Source organism: Pseudonaja textilis, chromosome 4 (assembly GCF_049901715.1).
Source record: "Pseudonaja textilis isolate UNSWEBS1 chromosome 4, rPseTex1.2, whole genome shotgun sequence".
In the NCBI taxonomy this organism is placed as follows: Eukaryota; Metazoa; Chordata; class Lepidosauria; order Squamata; family Elapidae; genus Pseudonaja; species Pseudonaja textilis.
The window spans coordinates 19,201,940-19,225,141 of record NC_141993.1 but is presented as its reverse complement, the minus strand read 5'-3'; the positions used below and the strand labels follow the sequence as shown (position 1 = coordinate 19,225,141).

The 23,202-nt window shown below is 39.2% G+C and overlaps 1 protein-coding gene across 1 annotated transcript in view; it reads left to right on the top strand.

Annotated features, from left to right (window-relative positions):
- Positions 1–23,202, top strand: part of MICU1 (mitochondrial calcium uptake 1) — a 159,764-nt gene that overhangs the window by 89,451 nt on the left and 47,111 nt on the right. The window contains exons 7-8 of the mRNA XM_026713477.2: positions 7,755–7,837; positions 16,667–16,864. Of these exons, the coding sequence (XP_026569262.1) occupies positions 7,755–7,837; positions 16,667–16,864 (281 nt within the window). The remainder of the gene's footprint in view (positions 1–7,754; positions 7,838–16,666; positions 16,865–23,202) is intronic.

Below are 23,202 nucleotides of genomic sequence, written 5' to 3'. Positions count from 1 at the left end.
TTTATACAAGATCTTCTAGAGATACCTAGCAAAAGCACTTTCCATATTTATTCATCTAATCTTCGTGTTATGGAGACAGGAATAAATCTCCATTGCCATGAATTCTCACTGAAAATTGAACACAGTCATTTGAGCATTAGCTTAGCTCTGCTTTAAAGGAATGCAACAATATTTTTGTTATAACAAGGTACTTAATATCTCATGGTTGTAGAGTCATGATAAGAAATAATCCATGTGCCTCCTACATATTGTTTCTATGTGTATTTTCAAGCACATAGCTATTTTAAATTCAGCTACCTTCACCGATTGCTTATCTTGCTTATCCTGCCTTTTCCTATTTCTTGCATATTTACAACACAATGCTGTTTTTATCTTCTGTGGAAGGAATACTATTGTCCCATGAATAAATATTTTAATGGTGGAGGACTCTAACCTGAGACAGAGATGGAATCTGTCATTTGTCAATTTGTACAAAACAGCTTTCTTTATTCTGGAATGCTTTCTTAACTCCCTTTGTGAAACTTGGTATATACTGGTAGTCCTTGACCTACGATCACAGTTTCTGTTGCTAAGCAAGGCGTCAAGTGAATTTTGCCTCACGTTACGACCTTTCCTGCCACAGTTGTTAAGTCAGTCACTTCAGTTGTTAAGTTAATAACTTGGTTGTTAAGTGAATCTGGCTTCCCCGTTGACTTTGCTTGTCATAAAGTCACAAAAGGTGATCCCATGTCCCTAACTCTAACCCTTCCAAGCTCTGTTTTTGATGGCAGAGAGTTGCAGGAGGCTGTCCCAAATGAAAAGGGAGCTCGGGAGCTTGTTTTTGCTAGCAGAGCACTCGGTACCACATGCGCCCCCAACACGAGTGATGTCAAGATGGCTACACGCACCCCGGCCACGCCAAACACAACTCTGATGCGGCCCTCAATGAAATCAAGTTTGACACTCTTGGTTTAGATCAAATATGTAGTTAGTGTCAACTATAAAATGTGTATACAAAATGACCAATTACCTCCAATAACCTTATGCTCAGACAACTTTGGGCTACCGAGGTGATTATCTAGGCATTTCAAGAATGCCTTGTTTTCCCCCACTCCCTTTTTCCGGCAGCTAAAAAGACTAAAGGAGAGTCTTTTTAGTTGACATTCAGCTCCCCTCACTTCCTGACTCTCTCTCTAAATCCATGCTTGAGCCTGACAGTTAGTCAGTCAGTTAGTCAGTTAGTTAGTTTTTACATTTCTTAACCTCTCAACTCCCTCCCTCCCTCCCCTACACCATTATGCTGTAAAATTGCCAGGAGCTACTGGTTGAGCAATTTCTGGTCCCGTGTCCATGTTTATACTATCATCTTCCTCAGCTTTGCAATCAATCTCCACCTACTGCAAACACTGCCACCAGCTACCAAGTCTGTGGAGATTCTCAGTCGTCCAGGTCCTGGTTGTCCCAAAGATGCTTTTTCAAAAGGCGACTGGACTTTCTTTGTTTTTCTTTGGAGACATTTCAGTTCAGGACTGAAGAAGCTTCTTGGATGAGAAGTGAAACGTTTGCAAGGAAAAACAGAGAAAGGCCAGGTGCCTGTTGAAAAAGCACGTATGGACATTAGTGTTCTGACCCAGGCTTCATCAAATGTAATTAAACACAAACTTATTTTAAAAGCAAAACCTATTTTATTGCAATGCTGGGAATTACTGTCATTCCCAGCCAGAACTAATCATAAACAGTTCCCCAAGATAAGCACACGCTTTTCAGTGCTGTGGAATGCTGCCAAAAACAGAAGTATCCAAATTAATTATAACAGAAACCAACCGAAGTACCAGAAAAAAACAACCAGAGTACACACAGCTTCAAGGAGGACTCGGAATCTATCGAACTACTTTGCTTCCTGCAAAGCTCTTCATCATTGAGGTCTGACTTTTATCCCTTATGGGAGGGGCAATCACCTCCCAGTTTTACTCCCGAATCGCAAGTCTTCAAGTTGCCAAGTTGGAGGACCCCTGATCTGGATGATTGAGAATATTCATAGACATACTTCCAAAATGGTAGTATCAACGGGGAAAGAAACAACGGATGAGAGACCTAAGTCAGTCCATGAGAGGTCTCATAGTGGAAACATACTAGGTTCCTACATTTAGTTTAGTTTATTGTCATTGCACCTTGTACAACGAAATCAAACACCATCTTCATGACCATGAAAATAAACACAAACACACATCCTTCACCCTCCACACATTGAACCGAAAACCCCTGACACCGCACCAACACTGCACTATACAGCAGAATTCAACAGAGCTACTGCCCCGGGATAGAACTTGTTTTTCAGCCTATTTGTGCTTGGTTTTATTATCCTGTACCGTCTGCCAGATGGTAATAGTTCAAAAAAAGGGTACCAGGATGAGATGGATCTTTGAGAATATTTTGAACTTTTTTAAGGCAACGGGAGATATAAAGCTCTTCCAAAGAGGGGAGAGGGCAACCAATGATCTGGGCAATGATGTTAACCCTCTGGAGTGCTTTCCTATCTGCCCCTGTGCAATTGGCAAGACATACGGAGTTGCAGTAGGTTAGATACTCTCTATGGTACAGCGGTAGAAGGTGACCAGCAGTTTTTATTGTTATAAACAGAGTAAAGTAAAATCACAATCCTAACATACTGCATGCAAACCCTGAAAAGGATGTAGGGGACTTTAGACTTTAAACAAATAGTAATATATCTGAACATACCTACATTTCAAATGTACCTTAGTTTAATTTCTTAGAAGCCCTGAGAACAGCAGTTCTGTAATGCAAATATATGGTGTGTGTTGGCAGGGAAAATCCTTTGAGAGTTCTCTGTACTATCTCAAGCTGTATTTCCTTGGATGCTCTGGGGAAGCTATGACAATGGTTTAGTAATAGGCTACTAGAAATGGAATCAGCATCGAACATTTTGGAGAAAGCTATATATTTCTTACACCACGTTGGCTTCTACTGCATATGAATGAATACTGTTCTGCATTCGCATCGTTGAATTCCAGTAGTGTCTGAAGATGCATGTTCCACAGGGAGATATATTTCCTGTGCCCTCCCAATAAGAGAAAAGAAATAAGGGAAAAAAAACCCTATATTACACAGAATAATTATAGTGCCTGATTTTGCATATAATGTATTAATTGGGGAGGGGAGAACAAGAGAGAAAATAATATGATTAATAGTATAATGAGGGGTATCTAAGGAAAACATTTCAGTTCATTTAAATTCTTTTTAAGGTTTCGGAAGCCTAATATTCTCATTCTGCAGCACATGATAAGAATATTAAAACATTTGAAAGGACTTCTACTATCAATGGCATTTTCAGTTTAGTTCTTATTGCAGAATAGTATACATTTGCTAAAATTCCATTTAGACATTTTTTTGATGAGCACCAGAAAATGTTACGAGGCTCAGAGGCTGTGCCTCTAGGCAGTTCAAATTTGTAAAGAATATGAAGGGCTTGAGTGTCGAAGTTTAAAGGCAAATATACTCCATATTGTCTTCTTGTGATTGATGTGGGAACTGTATTGAACCTATTCTTTTCATGTTTCATGTAAAATATTAATGAGACATGGGGGACTGGAAGTACAGTCACTCAAAAGATGGAGAGGTTTTTTTTTTAAGGTATAGGTAGTCCTCAACTTATAACAGTTCATTTAGCGACCATTGAAAGCAGTGGTGGGATACTGGTTTGATGAGCATGGTGTGGCTTGGTGGGCATGGCAGGGGAAGGGTACTGTAAAATCTCCATTCCCGCCCCATTTCTGGGGGAAGGATACTACAAAATCCCCATTCCCTCCCCACTCCACTAACCTGCTTTCCAGCTCCGTTCTCCTGTGCAGGGCAACAAAAGAAGACCCAGCCGATCAGCTGGGACTCAGGTGGCAGAGAATAAATGGGGGCGAGGTCAGTCAGAGGTGGTATTTGCCGGTTCTCGGAACTACTCAAAATTTTTGCTACCAGTTCTCCAGAACTGATCAACCTGCTGAATACCACCTCTGTTTCAAAGTTACAATAGCACTGAAATTCAAATGGTTGGCAACCGGTTCATATTTACCTTATACCTGATTCATGATGACCTTTTGAGAACCTCTGACAAGCAAAGTCAATGGGGAAGCCAAATTTACTTAATAACCATGTTACTAACTTAACAACTTACTAACTTAACAACTGTGGCAAGAAAGATCGTACAGTGGGGTTAAATTCACTTAACAAAAAATGTCTCGCTTAGCAACAGAAGTTTGGGGCTCAATTGCTGTTGCATGTCAAGGACTACCTGTAATTGCTCTTACAGTAAGGTGAACTTTTGTCATTCTTCGCTATTACTGAAGGTGAATGGTGTCTAATTACCTTGAGGGCGAGATGGAACCTGTTGTGAATCCTCTCCTTGAAACTATTGGGGTGGAGTGTCGAGTGCACTGAAGACAAACCAGCCTTACCACCTCTACAGAATGAATAGACAAACATCACACTACACTCAAATGAAATTCCCATATAATGTCATTGATGTAAATAAACAATTGTTGTAAATAAACAATTGATGTAAATAAACAATTGAACTAATGGCTGACTCTAAACCAGGGGTGTCAAACTCGATTTCATTGAGGGCTGCATCAGGGTTGGGTTTGACCTGGGGGGGGCAAGGGCCATGGCCAGGGGGGCATGGGCAGCTCAACATCCCTCATCAAGCCTCCATTTTTGGCTGCGATGGCCTCCTGCAGCCCTCTGCCAGTGGAAACAGAACTCCGTTTTTACTGGCAGAGGGCTGCAGGAGGCCATCGCAGCCAAAAACGGAGGCTTGATGAGAACAGAACTCCGTTTTCACTGGGCTGTTGCGGCCAAAAACAGCCCAGGAGGGTCACACGTGGTCACACTCAGGAGGAGCTCCATTTTTGGTAGCAGAGGTACCACAGGCTGGTCCTTCACTGTTTTCAGGGCAGGCCTGCAGGCCAGATCTAAGCACCTTGCAGGCTGCATCCAGCCCGCGGACATTGAGTTTGACACCCCTGCTCTAAACCAAAGATGCAATGGGACAACAGTTATGAGAAGACTTGGTATGAAAATACAGATAAACAGCCTCTATTCAAAATTAACTAGCAAACAGAATATTAATAGATACGAAGCTTTCTTCTGAGTCATTCCCTGGCAAAAAGTGCCATAACTTGAAAATTACAGAGATATTTCTTTGGTACAGTAATTATTGCAGCTACTAGATTTTAATTAATATTTTCCTGAGTGCTTAAAATGATGGAGAAGAGGGAAAAAGTTTTATTAACTGTCTTAGATCAAAGACGTCCGCATGAATAGGCTAGGGCAATGATGCTGAACCTCATTTTCCGCATATTTGGAAAATGCCTAACTTGACTCTTCCAGCATATCACACAGATACATACGCATATACACACACACAAACAAAAGGGAATACTTTACATATTCATTTGTTTTCTTTAAAAAATGCAGTCTAATTTTGTGATAATAGGTATTATATAGAGAAATACCAAATAATTACAAAATGGAAATAACAAGTAAACAAACTTATTTTTGGAGCCTGCAGGGGCCACGCAAGAGCATGGCCCTTTGTATAATTTCCAGAAAGTTCAGGGGTTGTGCGAGAAGAAAACCCATCCACCCCTCATTGTCACATGGCTTCTGCAGCCCCAATATAAGAATGGGGTGAGCTTTTGAGAATACAGTCATACCTCAGCACTCAACTGCTCCAAAACTTGTCAAATTCAGTTCTTGATAATTTTGTGAAGTAGAAATCCCAGCACTTATTTTTCTCATGGTAGTCGACGCCCAGGGAAGAACTTGCTAACATCAGCTGCTTCATGATTCTCTGTTTCTTCCAGCTGAAATAGCAGGTCATGCAGTAAGTCACATGGTTTTCTCAGTGTTGTGGCCTGCCGGCGGCCAGCAGAGTCGGACAGTGGGGAGGAACATGGGCCAGTCCTGGAGTCTGGGGAGGGCTCAGATGAGGGATCTGCGTCCGACACAGAGATGGGGCCAGGGCCATCTGAGAGTTATGTGCTGACTCTGTAGCCTCCAGAATGTGACATCAGTGAGGCAGAGGAACAGGGGGAGCCTGTTCCCAGTGTGCACTTGTGCAGAGCTGCCAGAAAGCAAGAACAGTTACTGTAAGACAAAAGGGGCAACTCAGAGTAAGGTTTGGGGATGATTGGCCCCTCCCATAAAACATAAAGGAGGAGCAAAGGGATATGAGCCTTTGCAGGAAACAACTTTGTTCTGGTCGGTTTAAAATCTGAAGCTCCATGTTGACTTTGTCCTCTGTTTGTGGCAGGATTCTGGCAGTCATAAAACATTTTGTACGCACGTTTTTAATTGTCAGTTTGGCCTTGTACAGCTAATTGGCAATTTAGTCGTCGGCAGCATTTCAAGGGAGATAAAGGTGGGTGCTTATTAGTCTTATTCCGAAAGACTGTGGCAGACTTCTGTTGGACTATTCATAAACTGTTTGGGACTCATTACGGGCTGTGAATGCATATAATTCACAGCCGTTGAAATAAAAACAAAGTTTTTGAGAACAGCGTATGATTGTTACCGTCTCAGGAAGCCTTGGTCAGAACAGTCAGTACTCATTGGTTTTAGTATTTGTTGCATCTTCTGGAATGAATTTCCAATGAATACCAAGGTACCACTGTGGTTGTCAGGTATTGATGAATGTTGGTATGTCATCCAAAATATTGTAGTGTATCACTTTTGATATGCATGTCATCAGTTTGCCATCACTGGGCTACAGTGTGGGTCTACCAATATATTTTTCGAAGCTGGAGGTATAACCTGTCTTTCATCTTCCTATAATTTTAGTTACAGTTTAATTACTGTATGAGCTGCAGTGGCATAGTAGTTAGAATGCAGTACTGCAGGCTGCTTCTGCTGACTGCTGGCTGCCAGCAGTTTGGCAGTTCAGTTCTCACCAGCTCAAGATTGACTCAGCCTTCATCTTTCCAAGGTCGGGTAAAATGAGGACCCAGATTGTTGGGGGCAATAGGCTGACTCTGCTTAGAGAGGGTTGTAAAGCACTGTGAAGCGATATATAAGTCTAAATGCTATTGCTATTGCTACCTAAGGCCACACTATTTAATAAGAAGTAACTCCAAATGAAAACAGTGATTTGATTTCAAGTAAATAGTACTTAAAATGAAATTGTCATTTCTCTGATTTTTCACACAGAATCTTCTTGTTGCAAATGGGTTAATTAAAACCTTTCATTGTCCCACTTTTTTCATCAAATTCGTCTTTGCGAAAATTTATGCAGTGCTGCCCTGATAACAATACCCTGCATTTAAATTCATGCTTAGATTTGAAACTTTTGTTTACCATTGCATCCTCCATTTATAATTAGGCTTTCTCTATTCTATTTCCTTAGAGAGGACAGAAATTACAGACATTTTGTGCCTAGACCCATAAATAAAATTATGAAACATAATACAGACACTGGAGAAAAATAGCCCTGCAGAGCTCATAATTTCAAGATATTCCAGGGATATACTTTTGCAAGAAAATTGCTAAAGAGGACTATTAAGATAATACATATTAGCAAAGCTGCAGAAACAAAGATAAGAAGATAAAAACACCCATTGGAGAGGCATAAGAAATATATTGCAAAAACAAGTACACTTTTTTTAAAGAAAAGTTTTAAGCCGTAATATCACTCTTAAATCATTATTGCTGCTTTCTGATTACTCTATAATGTAATGCCTATAATGTACTGGATGTTTTTTTTCTAGCTCCTCAGAGAAACTTTGAAATCGCTTTCAAGATGTTTGATCTAAATGGTGATGGAGAAGTGGATATGGAAGAATTTGAACAGGCAAGTTTTCGTTTCTTTTTTCCTTTCTGACATAATTTTTAAGAAGGCGAATTCATGCAGTTCTCTGCTCTTAAGAGTACTGTGTGTACATGATCCATGGCGGCATGGATTCCGTCTCTATGTCAAGCCGTCTTCTTCAACTTCCGTCTTCTTCAACACACCTTCCAAGTGTGTTAGGCTACTTCTGGCAATGCTGGCTGGCAATCCCATTTTTTTCCTTTCTCTCCTCCCTACCCTTTAATTTCCTCTTTCTTTTCCATCTAACTGATTTCCAGTTGTTAGTGAGCTTGCTAAATTGTCGTTGGATTGTCTGGTGTTTTTTTTAAGGAATTGCCCCCTTGGCTATTTTAAAAGATGCACACGGTTCCAAATAGACAGCTAACATCCTCTTGTTCTTGTCTTCTGGGGTTCAATCAATACATATCTGTCTTTGCTACCAGAGGGATTGTTTTTCAATTACCTATAAAATATCTACCAAAAAAACCAAAAAGACTGCATCTCTCTTAACAACAATGCATATGTGCTTTTCTGTTGCTTTAAGGTTTTCCTAAACTGCTTTTCTACTGCAAAAAAAAAACACTTCCAAACCTCCAAAAATATTCTAATATTAAATGAGGGAGAGTCCCCAGAGGTAAATCTACAAAGGGGGAGAAAAATAAAAGCTTTAGCAGAAAGATGGCTAGTTAAACTGATTTCCTGACAAGAGGGAAAAAAATACCACCAAAGGGAACAGATTCAAAGAGGAAGAAATAAATGTAACTTTTAATCATTTGTCTCAATTACCACAAAATAATATTGAAACAATATCAACTTTAATTATTATTTATGTGCAGTTTTGCAATTAGAGGGATTTTCTTTACTTTCAGAAGCAAAACATTGGAAGTGTTTTAGGAAGCTGAAATAAGTATGTACAATTGAAGCTACATGAATTTAATCTTGGGTTTTTTTTTTTGCTTTTTATTAAAAAAAAAATCCAAGCATAGTTTTGATGTTAGTTCCATCACAAAGTGAGAACTTTACAGAGACCCTGTGAAACCAATAAATCAAATTAATTTAAAAACAGATAAAAATAAAGATGCTTTCTAGTGTGCTTAACTCCTGATGACTAAATGGGTATAAATATGCCATCATGCCACTAAATGAAGGGTCTGTGAGAATCATATATAAGAACAAATCAAAAATTTTCATGGACAGTTGAAAAGCATTATGCTATATGAGTAACCAATACTTGATCATTAATGTATTACAGCAAAATGACAACTCTTTTTGTTGTTCGTTGTAGCCTGTTAAAGTGACTGAGGTCCCTGATTGTAATAGATTGTTAAAACCAATACACAATTAACATCTTTCTGAGCCTTTATTTCTCTGGTATTGTCGGTACAAATAATCAAGATGTCTTATTAGAAAGCCTGACCTTCAAAATGATTTCAAAAACAACTGTTTTGAAGCATTTGAATCTGCATGATATCATTTTTCATTTGGATCAATCTAAACCTCACTCTTTTGGAATGATTAATAAGTCATGTTAAATGTGTTCAGGTTTTGAAATTCATCTTCGGTAAATTTTAAATGAATTTTCTTACAGATCCAGACAGCAGTGTATATAACATTTGTGTATTTTTGTTCATAGCTAAGACCTTGATTTTGCAGGCAGAGCTATTTTACTGATATTTAATGAGCTCTGAAAATAGAGCCTCCAATATGTCGTAATCTCTGCCAAGCTCCAGCTGGCAGTCCATAAATAAAGGAAGACAATGGTTTCCCTCCCTTACTCAGCTCACAGTTTTATTATTTTTATCACTTTTTGCATTTCCAGCCTACTTTTCTTCCATGAGTTCAGATATGAGCTTTTCTGCCTCAGGATTTCCCCCAAACCTAATGAGGACTGCAAGCTACCAGGCTAAAAATGGACTAGCGCTTGATCTCCCAAGTCCTACCCTAACATCTTAACAACCATATCACACAGATTGTAAATCGGGGTTTGTTTTGGTTTGGGCCATTACGCCAAATTAGGAATCCTTGGACTTTAGCAGAAATATAAGTCTTGTGCTGTGCACTTCTGGATCGAGTGTGGGGTGCTTCATTTTGCCTTTTGCCAGTGCCAACATTAGAAAAAAAATCCCTTTCCAAATGTTTCAAAGATAGAAATAAAATAACATTTAAAAAGAAACGTGGAGGTCTTCTAATCCAGGGGTCTCCAACCATGGCAATTTTGGCAGACTTCAACTCCCAGAATTCCCCAGCCAACTTTGCTTTGCTTTTCTGGCTGAGGAATTCTGGAACTTGAAGTCCACAAGTCTTAAAGTTGCAGAGGTTGGAGACCCCTGTTCTAGTCCAACCTCCTGCGCAAGCAGGAGGCCCTATAACAGTGATGGTGAACCATTTTGTTGTGGTGTGCCAAAAGTAAGCACGTGCCGGCACCCACAATGCAATGCGCTCCGCTTTCCCTGCGCATGCACATGCACATGCAACAGCTCCGCCCCCTTACCTGCACTGCATAGGAGAACGGCACTGGAAAGCAGATTAGTGGGTGGGGAGGAAATGGGATTTTGCAGTAACCTTCTCCTGCCACACCCACCAAGCCTGAAAATGGCCCCATTTTGGCACTTCTGGTATTTCTGGAAGGCCCATTTTTCGGCCTCCCGAGGCTGCAGAGGCTTCCCTCGAGCTTCTGGGAGGGCGAAAATGGCTTCAAACAGGCCGAAAATCAGCTGGGAGGCGCATGCATGCACAGCGCAGGTAAGTTTGGCTGGGGCTCGTGTGCCCGCACAAATGGCTCTGCGTGCCACCTGTGGCATGCGTGCCATAGGTTTGCCATCACGGCCCTATAACATATTCAGACAAATGGTTGTCCAATCTCTTCTTAAAAACCTCCTGTGATGGAGCACTCATAACTTCTAGAGGCAAATCATTCCACTGATTAATTGTTCTAACAATCAGGAAATTTTTCCTTGGTTCTAGGTTGGCTCTCTCCTTGATTGATTTCCATCCATTGCTTCTTGTCCTGCCTTCAGGTGTTTTGGAGAACAAGTTGAATCCCTCTTCTTTGTGGCAGAGATTTTGGAACACTGCTATCATGTCTCTCCGGTCCTTCTTTTCATTCAGATTGCATATTCCCTTCTAAGGCTGGAATATCGTCTAACTTTAGAGGCGTCAGATTCCTTGGCGTAGTCTTGCAAGAAGCATAACCGCCCAAGAGACTCAGACAACACAGCAAGGAGCTTCAATTTTTATGATAGTTCTAGAACAAGGGTCTTCAAACTTGGCAAGTTTAAGACTTGTGGACTTCAACTCCCAGAGTTCCTGAGCTAACATGACTGGAGGAGGAATTCTGGGATTTGAAGTCCACAAGTCTTAAAGCTGTCAAGTTTGAAGACCCCTGATCTAGACCCATTACCAACAACTGACCTACTGAGTGGCCTTCAGATTGATACAGAATTTGCTCATGTTTTTCCTCATATAAAAATGTTTTTGCCTTTCTTTTGTCACTGTTGGTGGTTGGAGACTATTGCATGTTTTTTATTTCCCACTTGTCTACACAGAATCTCTTGCCACAAATGAAAGCTTTATGAGAGAAGGAAAGGGAGAAAGTTATGAAACCCTTAAGATGCTCCCTCCCTTCCCTCCCACCATCAATGGGGTTTTGGGAAAAGTTTAATAATCCTTTTCCAACAGGGACAAGAGAGACTACAGCAGCCTCTTTTAAAAAGCATGTAAAATTTTAAAATGGAAATTACCACATTTTATATCTGAAGGTACCATATTCTTTTTTATGATATCGTTTTCCTGTATCTTCTGTCTAGATTAGTCTTCCCATTGAGATGGTTGAGTTATAATATTACCCTTTAAAATAACACGAAAGATCATACCTCCTATTATTGTAAGAGGAAGTTAGAATGCAGAATATATTCTGTACTTAAAAAATAACTCCATTGCAGTGGAACATTAAAAACTGGCAGACTCCTGACCAATTCGGAAAACAAGATTTTTTCCTGGTATGAAAAGACTGCAATGATTGTGTCAGAGGAGAAGTTAGGGCAGTAACCTTTTATTTCTCTGGAGTCTAAATTGTATTGAAATATCACATAATAAAAAGAAACATCGTAAATTCAGTTCTTTATTGGATGATTAATAACCTGTCCAGGAATACTGCCAATAATTGAAATCTTGTTCCTGCTAGGAATTTATGCCGAATATTCCTTTGTTTCATTGAGTTATTAAATGTATTTCTTAGCTTTCCTTCAAGATAGCTGTCTTTCGAAGCCAGCTTTCAAAATACAACATACATTTCAATCTCAACATCATAAATCAATCTGAAATGATTTTATAAATGAAGCGGTTAAAGTAAGTCAGATCCAATATTTAAGCAGCAATATATACGTTTTTTCGGTATTCTTGACCTCTTTGTTTACAGATTGTCAGTACTGATCTACTTTCTCATTTTTTAAAATTTGAATCTGATTTTAAATTCATATGCACAATTGAAGAGCAGCTGGGATTGTTCTGCATTTTTAATTCTATTTAGTGGCTTGGTAATCATGCTGCTATTGTCAGGGTTAGAATTAGAGTTGCCAGGTTAGTCTGACCATTTTGTTTGTGTGAAAATAACCTCATTCTTCACTTGTGCTGTCTCACTGAAATCAGTAATCTCAGAACAAGATCCCCAGAAATGGTCAAATACCGCAACAATTGTTTGTTTCTCTACGTGCAGTGTATATGTCCAGCTTTTATTTCCATAAAACGTCAGAGGGAAAACAATTGCATGATTCTCATCTCTGCAGATAGAAACAGCATCTGAATATCTTTCCCAAAGCTTTGTATGTTCCTCTATCAAATGCTGGTCTGTGACAATTGATTCTCTTTTTTTTGTTGATGGTTAATTCTGTAAGGCAAAGGCTAACCACCACTTCAACATTTGCTCATTCTAAGGCAGTTTGCTACACCTCCTGTCATTGATTTGATCTTCTTTATATTCAAAGTTATTCCTGTTTTTTTCCACCATGCACCTTGAGTTTCATCATTGGAGTTTGCAGATCAGCTGTATTTTCAACTGTCAAAGAGACATCATCAGCACAATTATTGTTTCTTCCTCCAATTTTAAATTTTCATTGTTTTCCAATCCAGCTTCAATCCATAGATAGATAGATAGATAGATAGATAGATAGATAGATAGATAGATAGATAGATAGATAGATAGATAGATTCAACAGATAGATTAAATAAAGGAGGAGCGGTTATATATACATCCTACTCTCATTCCTTTGTCAAATTGGAAACAGTCTGTTTCTTCATGTTCCATGCAGGCTCTGGGCTTCCTGATCTATAATAAAGGTTTCATGTGAAGACAGTCAGATGTTTGGGATTCCCGTGTTACTGAACATAGCTTGACATGGTTGGCACAAACAAAGGCTAATCAATGAAGCACATGTTGATTGGGAAGGTGGCATTCTGGGACTTTCTCAATTATCCTTAGTACATCTGCAATATCTCTTGTTCCTCAGCCTTATTTAAAATCAGCTTGAACATCTGGCATTATTCTTACCACGTAATGCTGTGATTTATGTTGGATGTTCCTCAGCATTTTTTTCCCCTAGCATTTGAAATTGAAAACCTTCCAAAACAGTTCGCACACTGAGGCTTTCTTGGTAAAATACCAAAGCTGTTTATAACTACCTTCTCCTACATAATACGAAATGATGCTTTCTTCAATGGTCGCCAAAGCAATCAACTGCCTCTAGCATTTTCCTATATTGCTGCTGTGCAGTGTAGGTGCCTCTTATTTTAGCTGGAAAGCTGGGATGATCTTCATGATTTGGTGACCATGCTGAGACGATGTACTCTTGGAATACACCCTGGCATTCCATGCTCATCCATCCAAGGACCTCCCTCTCTGTCCCAATGAGGCAGCACAGCAGGTTTTGAAGGGTCTATAGCCAAAGTGTTTTAGGCGCCTTGAACTGTCAGTGAATTGAATACAGAATGCCTTATGCCACCAGACTTGAAATTCCTAGACCTAGAAAAATCTAGAACTACGCTGCCTTCGGTCCAATCTTAGTATATAAAATCATACATTGCAATGTCCTACCTGTCAATGAATACTTCAGCTTCAACCATAACAATACAAGAGCACACAATAGATACAAACTCAAGGTTAATCGCACCAAACTTGATTGCAGGAAATACGACTTCAGCAACAGAGTGGTCAATGTCTGGAATACTCTACCTGACTCTGTGGTTTCTTCCCCAAATCCCTAAAACTTTAACCTTAGACTGTCTACCGTTGACCTCACCCCTTTCCTAAGAGGCCTGTAGGGGGCGTGCATAAGCGCACCAAAATGCCTACCGTCCCTGTCCTATTGTTTCTTTTATTTTTCTTATATGTACCCATTTCATGTATTCATAATTATGTTTATACTTATACCTATTATCTTTTAAGCGATTGACAAATCAAATCAAATAAATAAATAGAACATTTTGGGAAGTATGAACAAGTGTTCTGGGCCCGCAGGACATACTATAACATCTCTGTTTTATAAGACAGCTTGGGTTTTTTTAAAAAAAGCAAATTGCAGAGTTTCCACGTCTCTTTCTTTTTGAAAATCTGACAAGGTTGCAGAGCTGACAAGGATGAGGTTTGAGTTATTTTGGTTGATCATTTTTTGACTCTGACTAGACATCCATCAAGGCAAAAGTACTGTTAAGCTCGGGGAATACGTTTCACAATTGAGATATCCAAGCCTGAAGCAATTCTGTATGATGCCCCCATGCTTTAATAAAAGAGCTGTAAAAGATTTGCCCACTTCTTCCATTATTGGCCAAACAATATTTGAAAATTTTATGAAAAGGAGCTATGGAACGTTTTTGAAATACCCATCAAATAGAAGAGGCAGCTTTGTTTTCACTGGCCCTGCCCTCAACATATCTCTATATCTCTGTGTGTTCCATCTCACTCCACTCCGCAGTCAAACCCTACTGAATGGCAAGATTTAAAACAGAATTTCTTCCATTACATCTCCCATTGTAAGATCTCAATATCAAAGAGAAGGATTAGGGAGGATGTCATGCCCCTGGTGGAGACTGACTCTGAGGGAGAGGAGGAACAGCCAACAGGGAGTGGAAGTGTGGCTCCGGAGGTTGTGGAAGAGGATGGGGAAGGGCAGAGGCCAGCGAAGCAGTCAGAGGAGGACCCAGGCCCATCCCCTATCCATCCTAGGGCACGTAGGAAGGAGAGGATAAGGGAGAGACGTGGTCTCCTCGGGAGGAGAGGGCCTTGATCCTCTTCATGGGCTGCAGGTGTGAGAACTGAATAAGAGTTTGGACCTGCGTACTGGCAAACGCTGGAAACAAAGCGTGTGTTATTTTGGTCTGAAGTTATCTTGGTTGGCGTCCTTCCAACAGACTGTGCCTTGTTATCTCCTTGAATTTGGTAAATACTTCTCTTGTTCCGTTGTGGAAATTTCATCATTGTAGTTTGTTTGGTTTTTTATTTCACCCCTATCTGCTCATTAAATTCGGACTATATTACTTTCTTTTGAAGACTATTTTTGATTACGTTTTATCTCCAACTGAGTATTATTGAACAGTGGGGCCAAATTGGAGGGCATTTATTTACGTTTTGGATTTTGTTACATTTGTGTTACACCCTGGGTCAACACATTACCTTCTAGTGCTTAAGGGACTGTCACAAAAAAGAGGAGATTGACTAGGACACAGAAGGCAGGACAAGAAGTAATGGATAGAAGTTTGTCCAAAACGGATAACAACCTAAAAATAAGGAGAAATTTTCTGACAGTGAGAGCAATTAAACAATGGAATAGCTTGCCTCCTAGGGTTCTGGGTGTTCCATCACTGGATGTTTTCCAAAAATAGACTGGAGAACCATTTGACTGGGATTGTATAAGACTCCTGCCTTGAGCAATATGTTGGACCAGAAGACCTCGAAAGTCCCTTTCAGTCCTATGATTTGATAATTCTAAGGAGAGGTCATCATAGAATCAGGTTTGCTACTTTCATGTAAAGTTCTGAAAACATTTACAGTCAAGCAAATACAACAAAACATCCACTTCATACTTTGCCATTTAATATCAATTGGAGAACTAATGGATTAGCTCATCATGCATGGTCCTTCCCATCTTAATCATGATTACATTTTCTTTTCAGCTGAACTTACACATGGTTACTCTGAATTGTATATTTGTGAAACCATGCATAGATGGGGTCCTTCTGGTCATTCTGCTGTGGTTCTTTGTTGGATGGGATTTCTGAGAGGTGTAGTACAGCAGTATTTGGAAGGCCAATGGTTCTCACCAATACCTGAATAGAGCATATTGGGAACACTGGGCATTGCCATGTTCATCTGTAGAGCAACATAGGGATTGTTCTGTATTTCAGCCACATAATCTGGATAATTCTCTGGTGAACAAAGTAATTTCTGAGAATTCAAAAATTTATCAATGCACTCTAAAGGATTTAAAACTCAACTTAATGTGCATATTAAAATAAATGGTAACTTCAATCATTTTGGGGAGATAATGAAGCTGCCATCTGCCTAGTTATAGCTGGATATTCGACATCATGGTAGCACAGTAGTTAGAATGCAGTATTACAGGCAAACTCTGCCCACAGCCGGAAGTTTGATCCTGAGCAGCTCAAAGTTGACTTAGCCTTCCATGCTTTCGAGGTCAGCAAAATGAGGACACAGATTGCTTTGGGGGCAATATGTAAACAATGCTTACATTGTAAACCTCCCAGAGAGTGCTGTAAAGCACTATGGTGGGGTGGTAAAAAAACTCTAAATATCTATTGCTATTTCTGTTTTGCCCTCTATAGGTTCAGAGCATCACTCGTTCTCAGACTAGCATGGGGATGCGTCACAGGGACCGTTCAACGACTGGGAATACGTTGAAGACTGGCTTCAATTCCGCATTGACGACATACTTTTTTGGAGCTGATTTGAAGGGGAAACTGACCATCTCCCACTTCTTGGAGTTCCAGCGGAAACTTCAGCATGACATTCTCAAACTCGAGGTTAGTGTCTAATAATCCCCAGGGATCTTGCTTAACTCACTTTCCATTTGCTTACAGATTTGTTATATTAATATCATTAACTTTAATTACCAGGGACACAGCTTATTTCAGCAGATGGTATAATCTGTGCACCCAGGAGGTCTAATTCCTTTCACTTCCCATGAGAATCCAGATTCTTTTAGATTTCCTGAAATATCCCAGATAGCCAGATGAATGGTTGGTTGATTCTGGAGCAATGGGCTAAAAAAAAAACAACTATATTGCTGCACAAAATATTTCTATTCTGTAGTTAAAAAATAACACACTCTTGCTTTTAGTTTTCTGACCTGATTTCATCTATTACATGTGTCCCAAACTTTTCCCCTTTAAGATTAAATGTCTCTCTCCCATTATCTATCTATCTATCTATCTATCTATCTATCTTGCCAATATTATACACAAAAAAGTATTACTTGAAAGCAGATGGGTTTGTTTTTCTTTTTAAAAAATTATATGTTATGTATGTTCTTAAGTTTATGTCAAATTTAATATTTACAGTGTGATAAACTCTCTTTTGTAGGACTAAAAAGGGCATACTGCACATTAATCAATTTCAAGGAATATTTGATAGTTATAATGTAATGCTGTTTTGGTTAATTACAATAGGCTGTCATAAATAACAGGTTATAACTGTCTAAAATTAATCTGCTTTTTGAAAAATACAATAAAGTATATCCTAGGTCTATATTATAATGAATTATATCTGTCAGGGAAAAAAGCATTTCCAAATGTTAATAAACATTAACTATCAGACCATCTGGGTATTTATTTTTACTCCAGTATATTTCCATCCCTTTTTTTAAACACCTTTTAGAGAAAAACTAGGAACATTTATAAACCAGACTAATACTGTATACTCACAAATATGCCCAATTTGATTTGGCAAAGAGGAATGAATTGATCCTAAAACAGGAGTTCCAACAGAAAATCAATTCTTCTTAGTGTACTTTATTTAGCATTTTAAGTGCTACCTAAGTGTACTTTTAAATCAATTAAACCAGCCATGAAGGGTCTCAGTTCTTTATAACCAAATTAGATTGGATTAAAGTTTGCATTTGATATATTTGAATTCTCTTAGAACGTAGAAGCTATTATCGAAGTCTTTATTTCATTTTGCTAGATAAATTCACATTGTATTTTAATTCTGGAAATCTAGGAGTGTCCAGAATCATCACTCATTTGCATGAATTAATGGTTACATGAATATTAGTTGTCATGTACAAGATTTTCAGAGAGAAACCCTAAATTTGATATTTTAAATTTATACCTGATAGTTTCAATAATAAATTAAATCTTTTGGCTTCATCTTCAAGAAGAAACCAAGAAAGAAGAAAGATGGACTGAGCATTATGATAAGAATTACAGTATATCTCAAATTACATATTAAATACTGTCCCTGAATGCATTTTTATAGCAAATGAAAACTGTTATGCAGGACAGCGTTATTATGACTGAGTTCTTTGCAGTCAAAATAAAAGATAAAAACAAGAACATTGCCTGAAATGAAATAAATGTGCAGAATTATTATTATTATTATTTTGAGTTTGAGCTAACAAATATATTGATTTAAAAACATAGGAACATGGAAAACTGATGGTGGAAAAAGACCTAGTGATCCATTCAGTATGCTGTTTGAGTTTAGTTGGGGGGTGTTTTCTTTTTAACTAATTGATTCATTATTTTTCCATTATTATTTTTATTTATTTTTATTTTTGTCGGATAATGGACATGCATGTTTAAACTCAGTTACTGATGATTGACCCACTTATCTTTGCTGAGTTGGTTCCATACTTCCACTCCTCTCTATGAAGTCACACTTTCTAACATTACTTTTGAACTTCCCTCCTGTCAATTTGGTGGTGTGGGGGCTCAGCAGTTAAGACGCTGGGCTTGTCATATGCAAAGCCGGCAACCCAAGATTGAAGACCCAAGCTCCATGCAATGGAGTGAGCTCCCACCCTCGCCCCAGCTCCTGACAGCCTAGCAGTTCTAAAGCATACAAATGCAAGTAGATAAAGAGGTACCACTTTGGTGGGAAGCTAACAGTGTTCCGTGACATCATGCTGGCCAAATGACTGCGGAAATGTCTTCAGATAGCATGGGCTGACTGGCCTTGAAATGGAGACGAGCACCACCCTCTATAGTGAGCAATGATTAGCGGTGTAAAATCCACAGGGACTCTTTTATCTTGTTTTAACCTGTCATTTTGAGACTATACCCCTGCGTTCTTGATTTTTGATTAGTATTGAAAATACTGCCTTCTAGAACCTTTAATATATTTAAAGGTTTCAATCATATCACCCCCTTTTGCTTCTGTCTTCCAGGCTATCTATCTATCTATCTATCTATCTATCTATCTATCTATCTATCTATCTTCAATCCCTCCATTCTCTTCTGATATGTTTTGTCCCTCAGATATCGCACCATTTTTGTTACCTGTCTCTGGACTCATCAATTTGGATAAAGTGAATAAGTAATCTAGTGGTGAACTTAGATAAGATGGTATTTTACCCACAATATTGAGGGAATGAGTTGGGTTGAGAGAGAGAGAGAGAGAGAGAGAGAGAGAGAGAGACTGGACCAAATTACTAAGTAGCTTCTTTGTTCAAGGGAAGACTAGAAATCTTGGTTGTCCATTTTCTAGCCCAGTTTCTTAGCCACTGTACTAGACTGGCTTTCACGTGTGATATAATAGAGATAGACATATCCATTAGTAAAAGGATAATTATTTCTATGAAATCTAAAGTTTTCTTTGCAAATTACTATTACTTTTGATAAACTTTTCTTATGCTTTGTTTTTTTTTCCCTTGCAATTTGGGGATAATCAATTTCCTCCATATATTCATCTGATAGCAAACTCACTTTGTCATCTCAGGGCAGCAGCTACTGTGAAGAGGAAAGGATCTTGTGGATTGGCAGGCTGCCCGTTGACTTTTAAAGTGGCATTTGCTGCAGCCCTAATTCCCTCTGCAAGCTTGTTTGATCTTTGATTGGCAGCCAGAACTACTTGAGGGATTTCTTGTCAACATTGTCTTTGACATTCTGAGAGAGAAAGAGAGAGAGAGAGAGAGAGAGGGAGGGAGGGAGGGAGCGCGTGCACAGGGTTTTTTCATAGCATACCCAGTTGCCCCGTGAATTAAGTTTCCAAAGTATTCAGGGTTTTTTCCCCTTACATTTTTCTAGTTTGAGAAATATTTTCTCTGAAGGGGCTTGTAAACAGAAAGAAAACAATGCTAGACGACCTCTAGCAGGCTAAGTTACTTTTATGCATGGCTTTGAAGCTTAGAGTTCAGTGTTTGTGTACATAACTGTTTAAATTGCTGGTTAAAGTCCTGGAGTCTGCTGTATTATCTGGCCACAATTAATTCAATTGCAGGCTGCAGTGGCTTTCAGAGGTCAGTGATCTTTTTTTATTATTATTATTAATTTTTTTAAATTTTTAATGCAAACAATCCATCCATTAAACTGTGTGTCGTCTGGGTACAGATATCTTTTCCCATATCATATAATATTCAATGTGTTCCTTCTCTTTAATTGCAAGTGTTAACCTATTTATTTCTGCACATCCTAATATTTTCCTGATCACGCTGTCATCAGTAGGAATCTCTTCACTTTTCCAATTTTGTGCAAATACAATTCTAGCTGCGGTTAAAACATGAATAATCAAATATACATTCTCTTTACTATAAATTTCAGGCAAGATCCCCAGCAAGAATATTTCAGGTTTTAAGTCGATACGCTGTTGTATCATCTTTTCCAACCATGTGTGCATTTTGGTCTGAGGTCAATGATCTATGTCCAAAACAGTTCCCAAGAACTGGGCATCCACTATATCCTGCTGTCAGCAGGAAGCATAGTTTCAACCCATTTACTACCCATTATAATTTTCATGCAAAGATAGGTAGAGATGACTTAGAGACTGTCATTTTCTTCTCACTCCTCAAAACCAAAAAAATTCAACCAAACTCTTAAGTAGATCATGAAGTTTTACCATCTCTGGTGCCATCCAACCCACTCCTAGTTTTTTTCCTCAATCTTATACTGGGCTTCTCATGTGCTCTGTTTCCTCTTCCCAAAAGGCTGCATTTGTTGTTTACTTATATATTTATTTATTAGGTGTTTATCCAGGGGTGGGATTCAACTGGTGTTACTACCGGTTTGGTGACTGTGGTGACACTGCGCACGTGTGTAAAAAACCTTAAGCTGTGCCGCCCAGAGAGCTGAAAAGTGCAGCGCGCAGGTGCGCAGCATTTGAAAAGCCACTTCTTTCCTGCTTTTTCAACCTCAGCTGTGCTGTGCAAAGCACCTGAGGTTGAAAAAGCAGGAAATAAAGGACAGGTAAGAGCCCGGGAGGGCAGGTGGGCCAAATAGCAGCAGACACAGAACTGTTCTTCAGATCTACCAGTTCTATAGAGCTAGGCAGAACTGATAGCATCCCACCCCTGTGTTTATCCCATCTGTCTTATTTTATAAGTAACTAAGGCACCAAACATCATGAAACCTTGAGTTATTACCACAACCAGAATTTCAGTTGCTAAGCAAGGTGGTTGTTAAGTGAATCATGCGCAATGTTACCACCTTTCTTGCCATCGCTGTTGAGTGAATCACTGTGGTTAAGTGAATCATGGTCATTAAATGAATCTGGCTTCCCCCACTGACTTTGGTTGTTGGAAGCCACCCGGGAAGGTTGCAGAGGATGATCACATGACTCCAGGATGCTGCGATTGTTGCCAAGCAACCAAATTTTCATCACATGATCGTAGGGATGCTGTAACAATCATAAGTCTGAGGAATGCTTGTGAGTCTCTTTTTTGAGTGCTGGTGTAACTTCAAATGGTCACTAAATGAATAGGAGTAAGTTGAGGACTAGCTGTATTCCAGAGGTGGTATTCAGCAGGTTCTGACCAGTTCTGGAGAACCAGTAGCGGAAATTTTGAGTAGTTTGGAGAACCGGCAAATACCCCCTCTGACTGGCCCCGCCTCCCATCTATTCTCTGCCTCCTGCGTCTCAGCTGATCGGCTGGGTCCTTTTTTGTTGCCCTGCACAAGAGAACGGAGCTGGAAAGCAGGTTAGTGGGGTGGGGAGGGAATGGAGATTTTCCAGTATCCTTCCCCTGCCACGCCTACCAAGCCACACCCACCTAGCCACACCATGCCCATCAAGCCACACCCACAGAACCGGTAGTAAAAAAAAATTGAATCCCACCACTGCTGTATTCCTGTTTTTCCCACAACCACCATGAGAGATAAGTTGGGCTGAGAGAGAGTGACTAGCCCAAGGTCACCCAGCCAATTTTCATGTCTAGTGTGAAACTAGAACTCCTGGTCTCCTGGTTTTTAGGCTAGCACCCAAACTGGCTCTCCCTTCAAGTTCCTAACTGCTAGCATCAGGGCTACAAGCTGCCATTCTTGGAGCCAGAAGCTGAAATCTATGGGACTGCACTGCACACTTTTCTGTGTCCTTGACATTGCTTTTTAAAATAATAAAATAGTTATTTTTTCAAACTGATCCTGAACAGGCTTTGCATTGGTAATGTTAAAAAAAAAAAAAGACACCATGCTGAGAATTGGTGATAAGCTTGCAGCATTTCACGTCCATAATAGGTTTTATCTTTTAATAGGGTGAGGTGGATTTTCCTCATGGTGCTTACTTACCTTATTGTATTATATCTTGATTAATTCCCTAGGCCTCCATGCTAATAAATCTCTGTGTGTTCAACTATTAGCTGAAAGAGTCATTCACTTTCTTCTTCTTTTGCATAACAGAACGGTTATATTAGGCTACTATATATTAGCCTACTTCTTCATTTCTGCCTCCTTTTAAGTTTTGAAGTTACCATTGGTGCTTTTAATAGCTGATTCCAGTGACGTTTTTCCTAGACAAAATTATTATTTAAAAAATGCCCTATGTAGCCCTGCCATAATTCTTTAATTTTATCTAAATGCACACAGAGGGGAATGTGTGGTTAGGGTTTTATTCTGACCAAGATTAAGCTGAGTTTACAAAAGAGAATATTTTAATCATGGTGGGGAACCCCTTTGGATAGGAAGAATAACTTTTGTGAATCCTAGCTGCTCTTGACTTTACCAATCATTAGTTGTCGGATTTGAAGGTTGGAGATGTAGCCTTATAAGAGTTAAGCAATTCTAGAAGATCTTGCTAGTTTTGACTGTATGTTATGACATGGTTTACATTTTGAAAGAACTAGAATAGTTTTGTCTGTCAGAAACGGAGTAGGCCTATAAGTTAAGAAAAAAACGTGAAAAGGTGATTAATGGTAAAATCTAGGTGTTGTTAA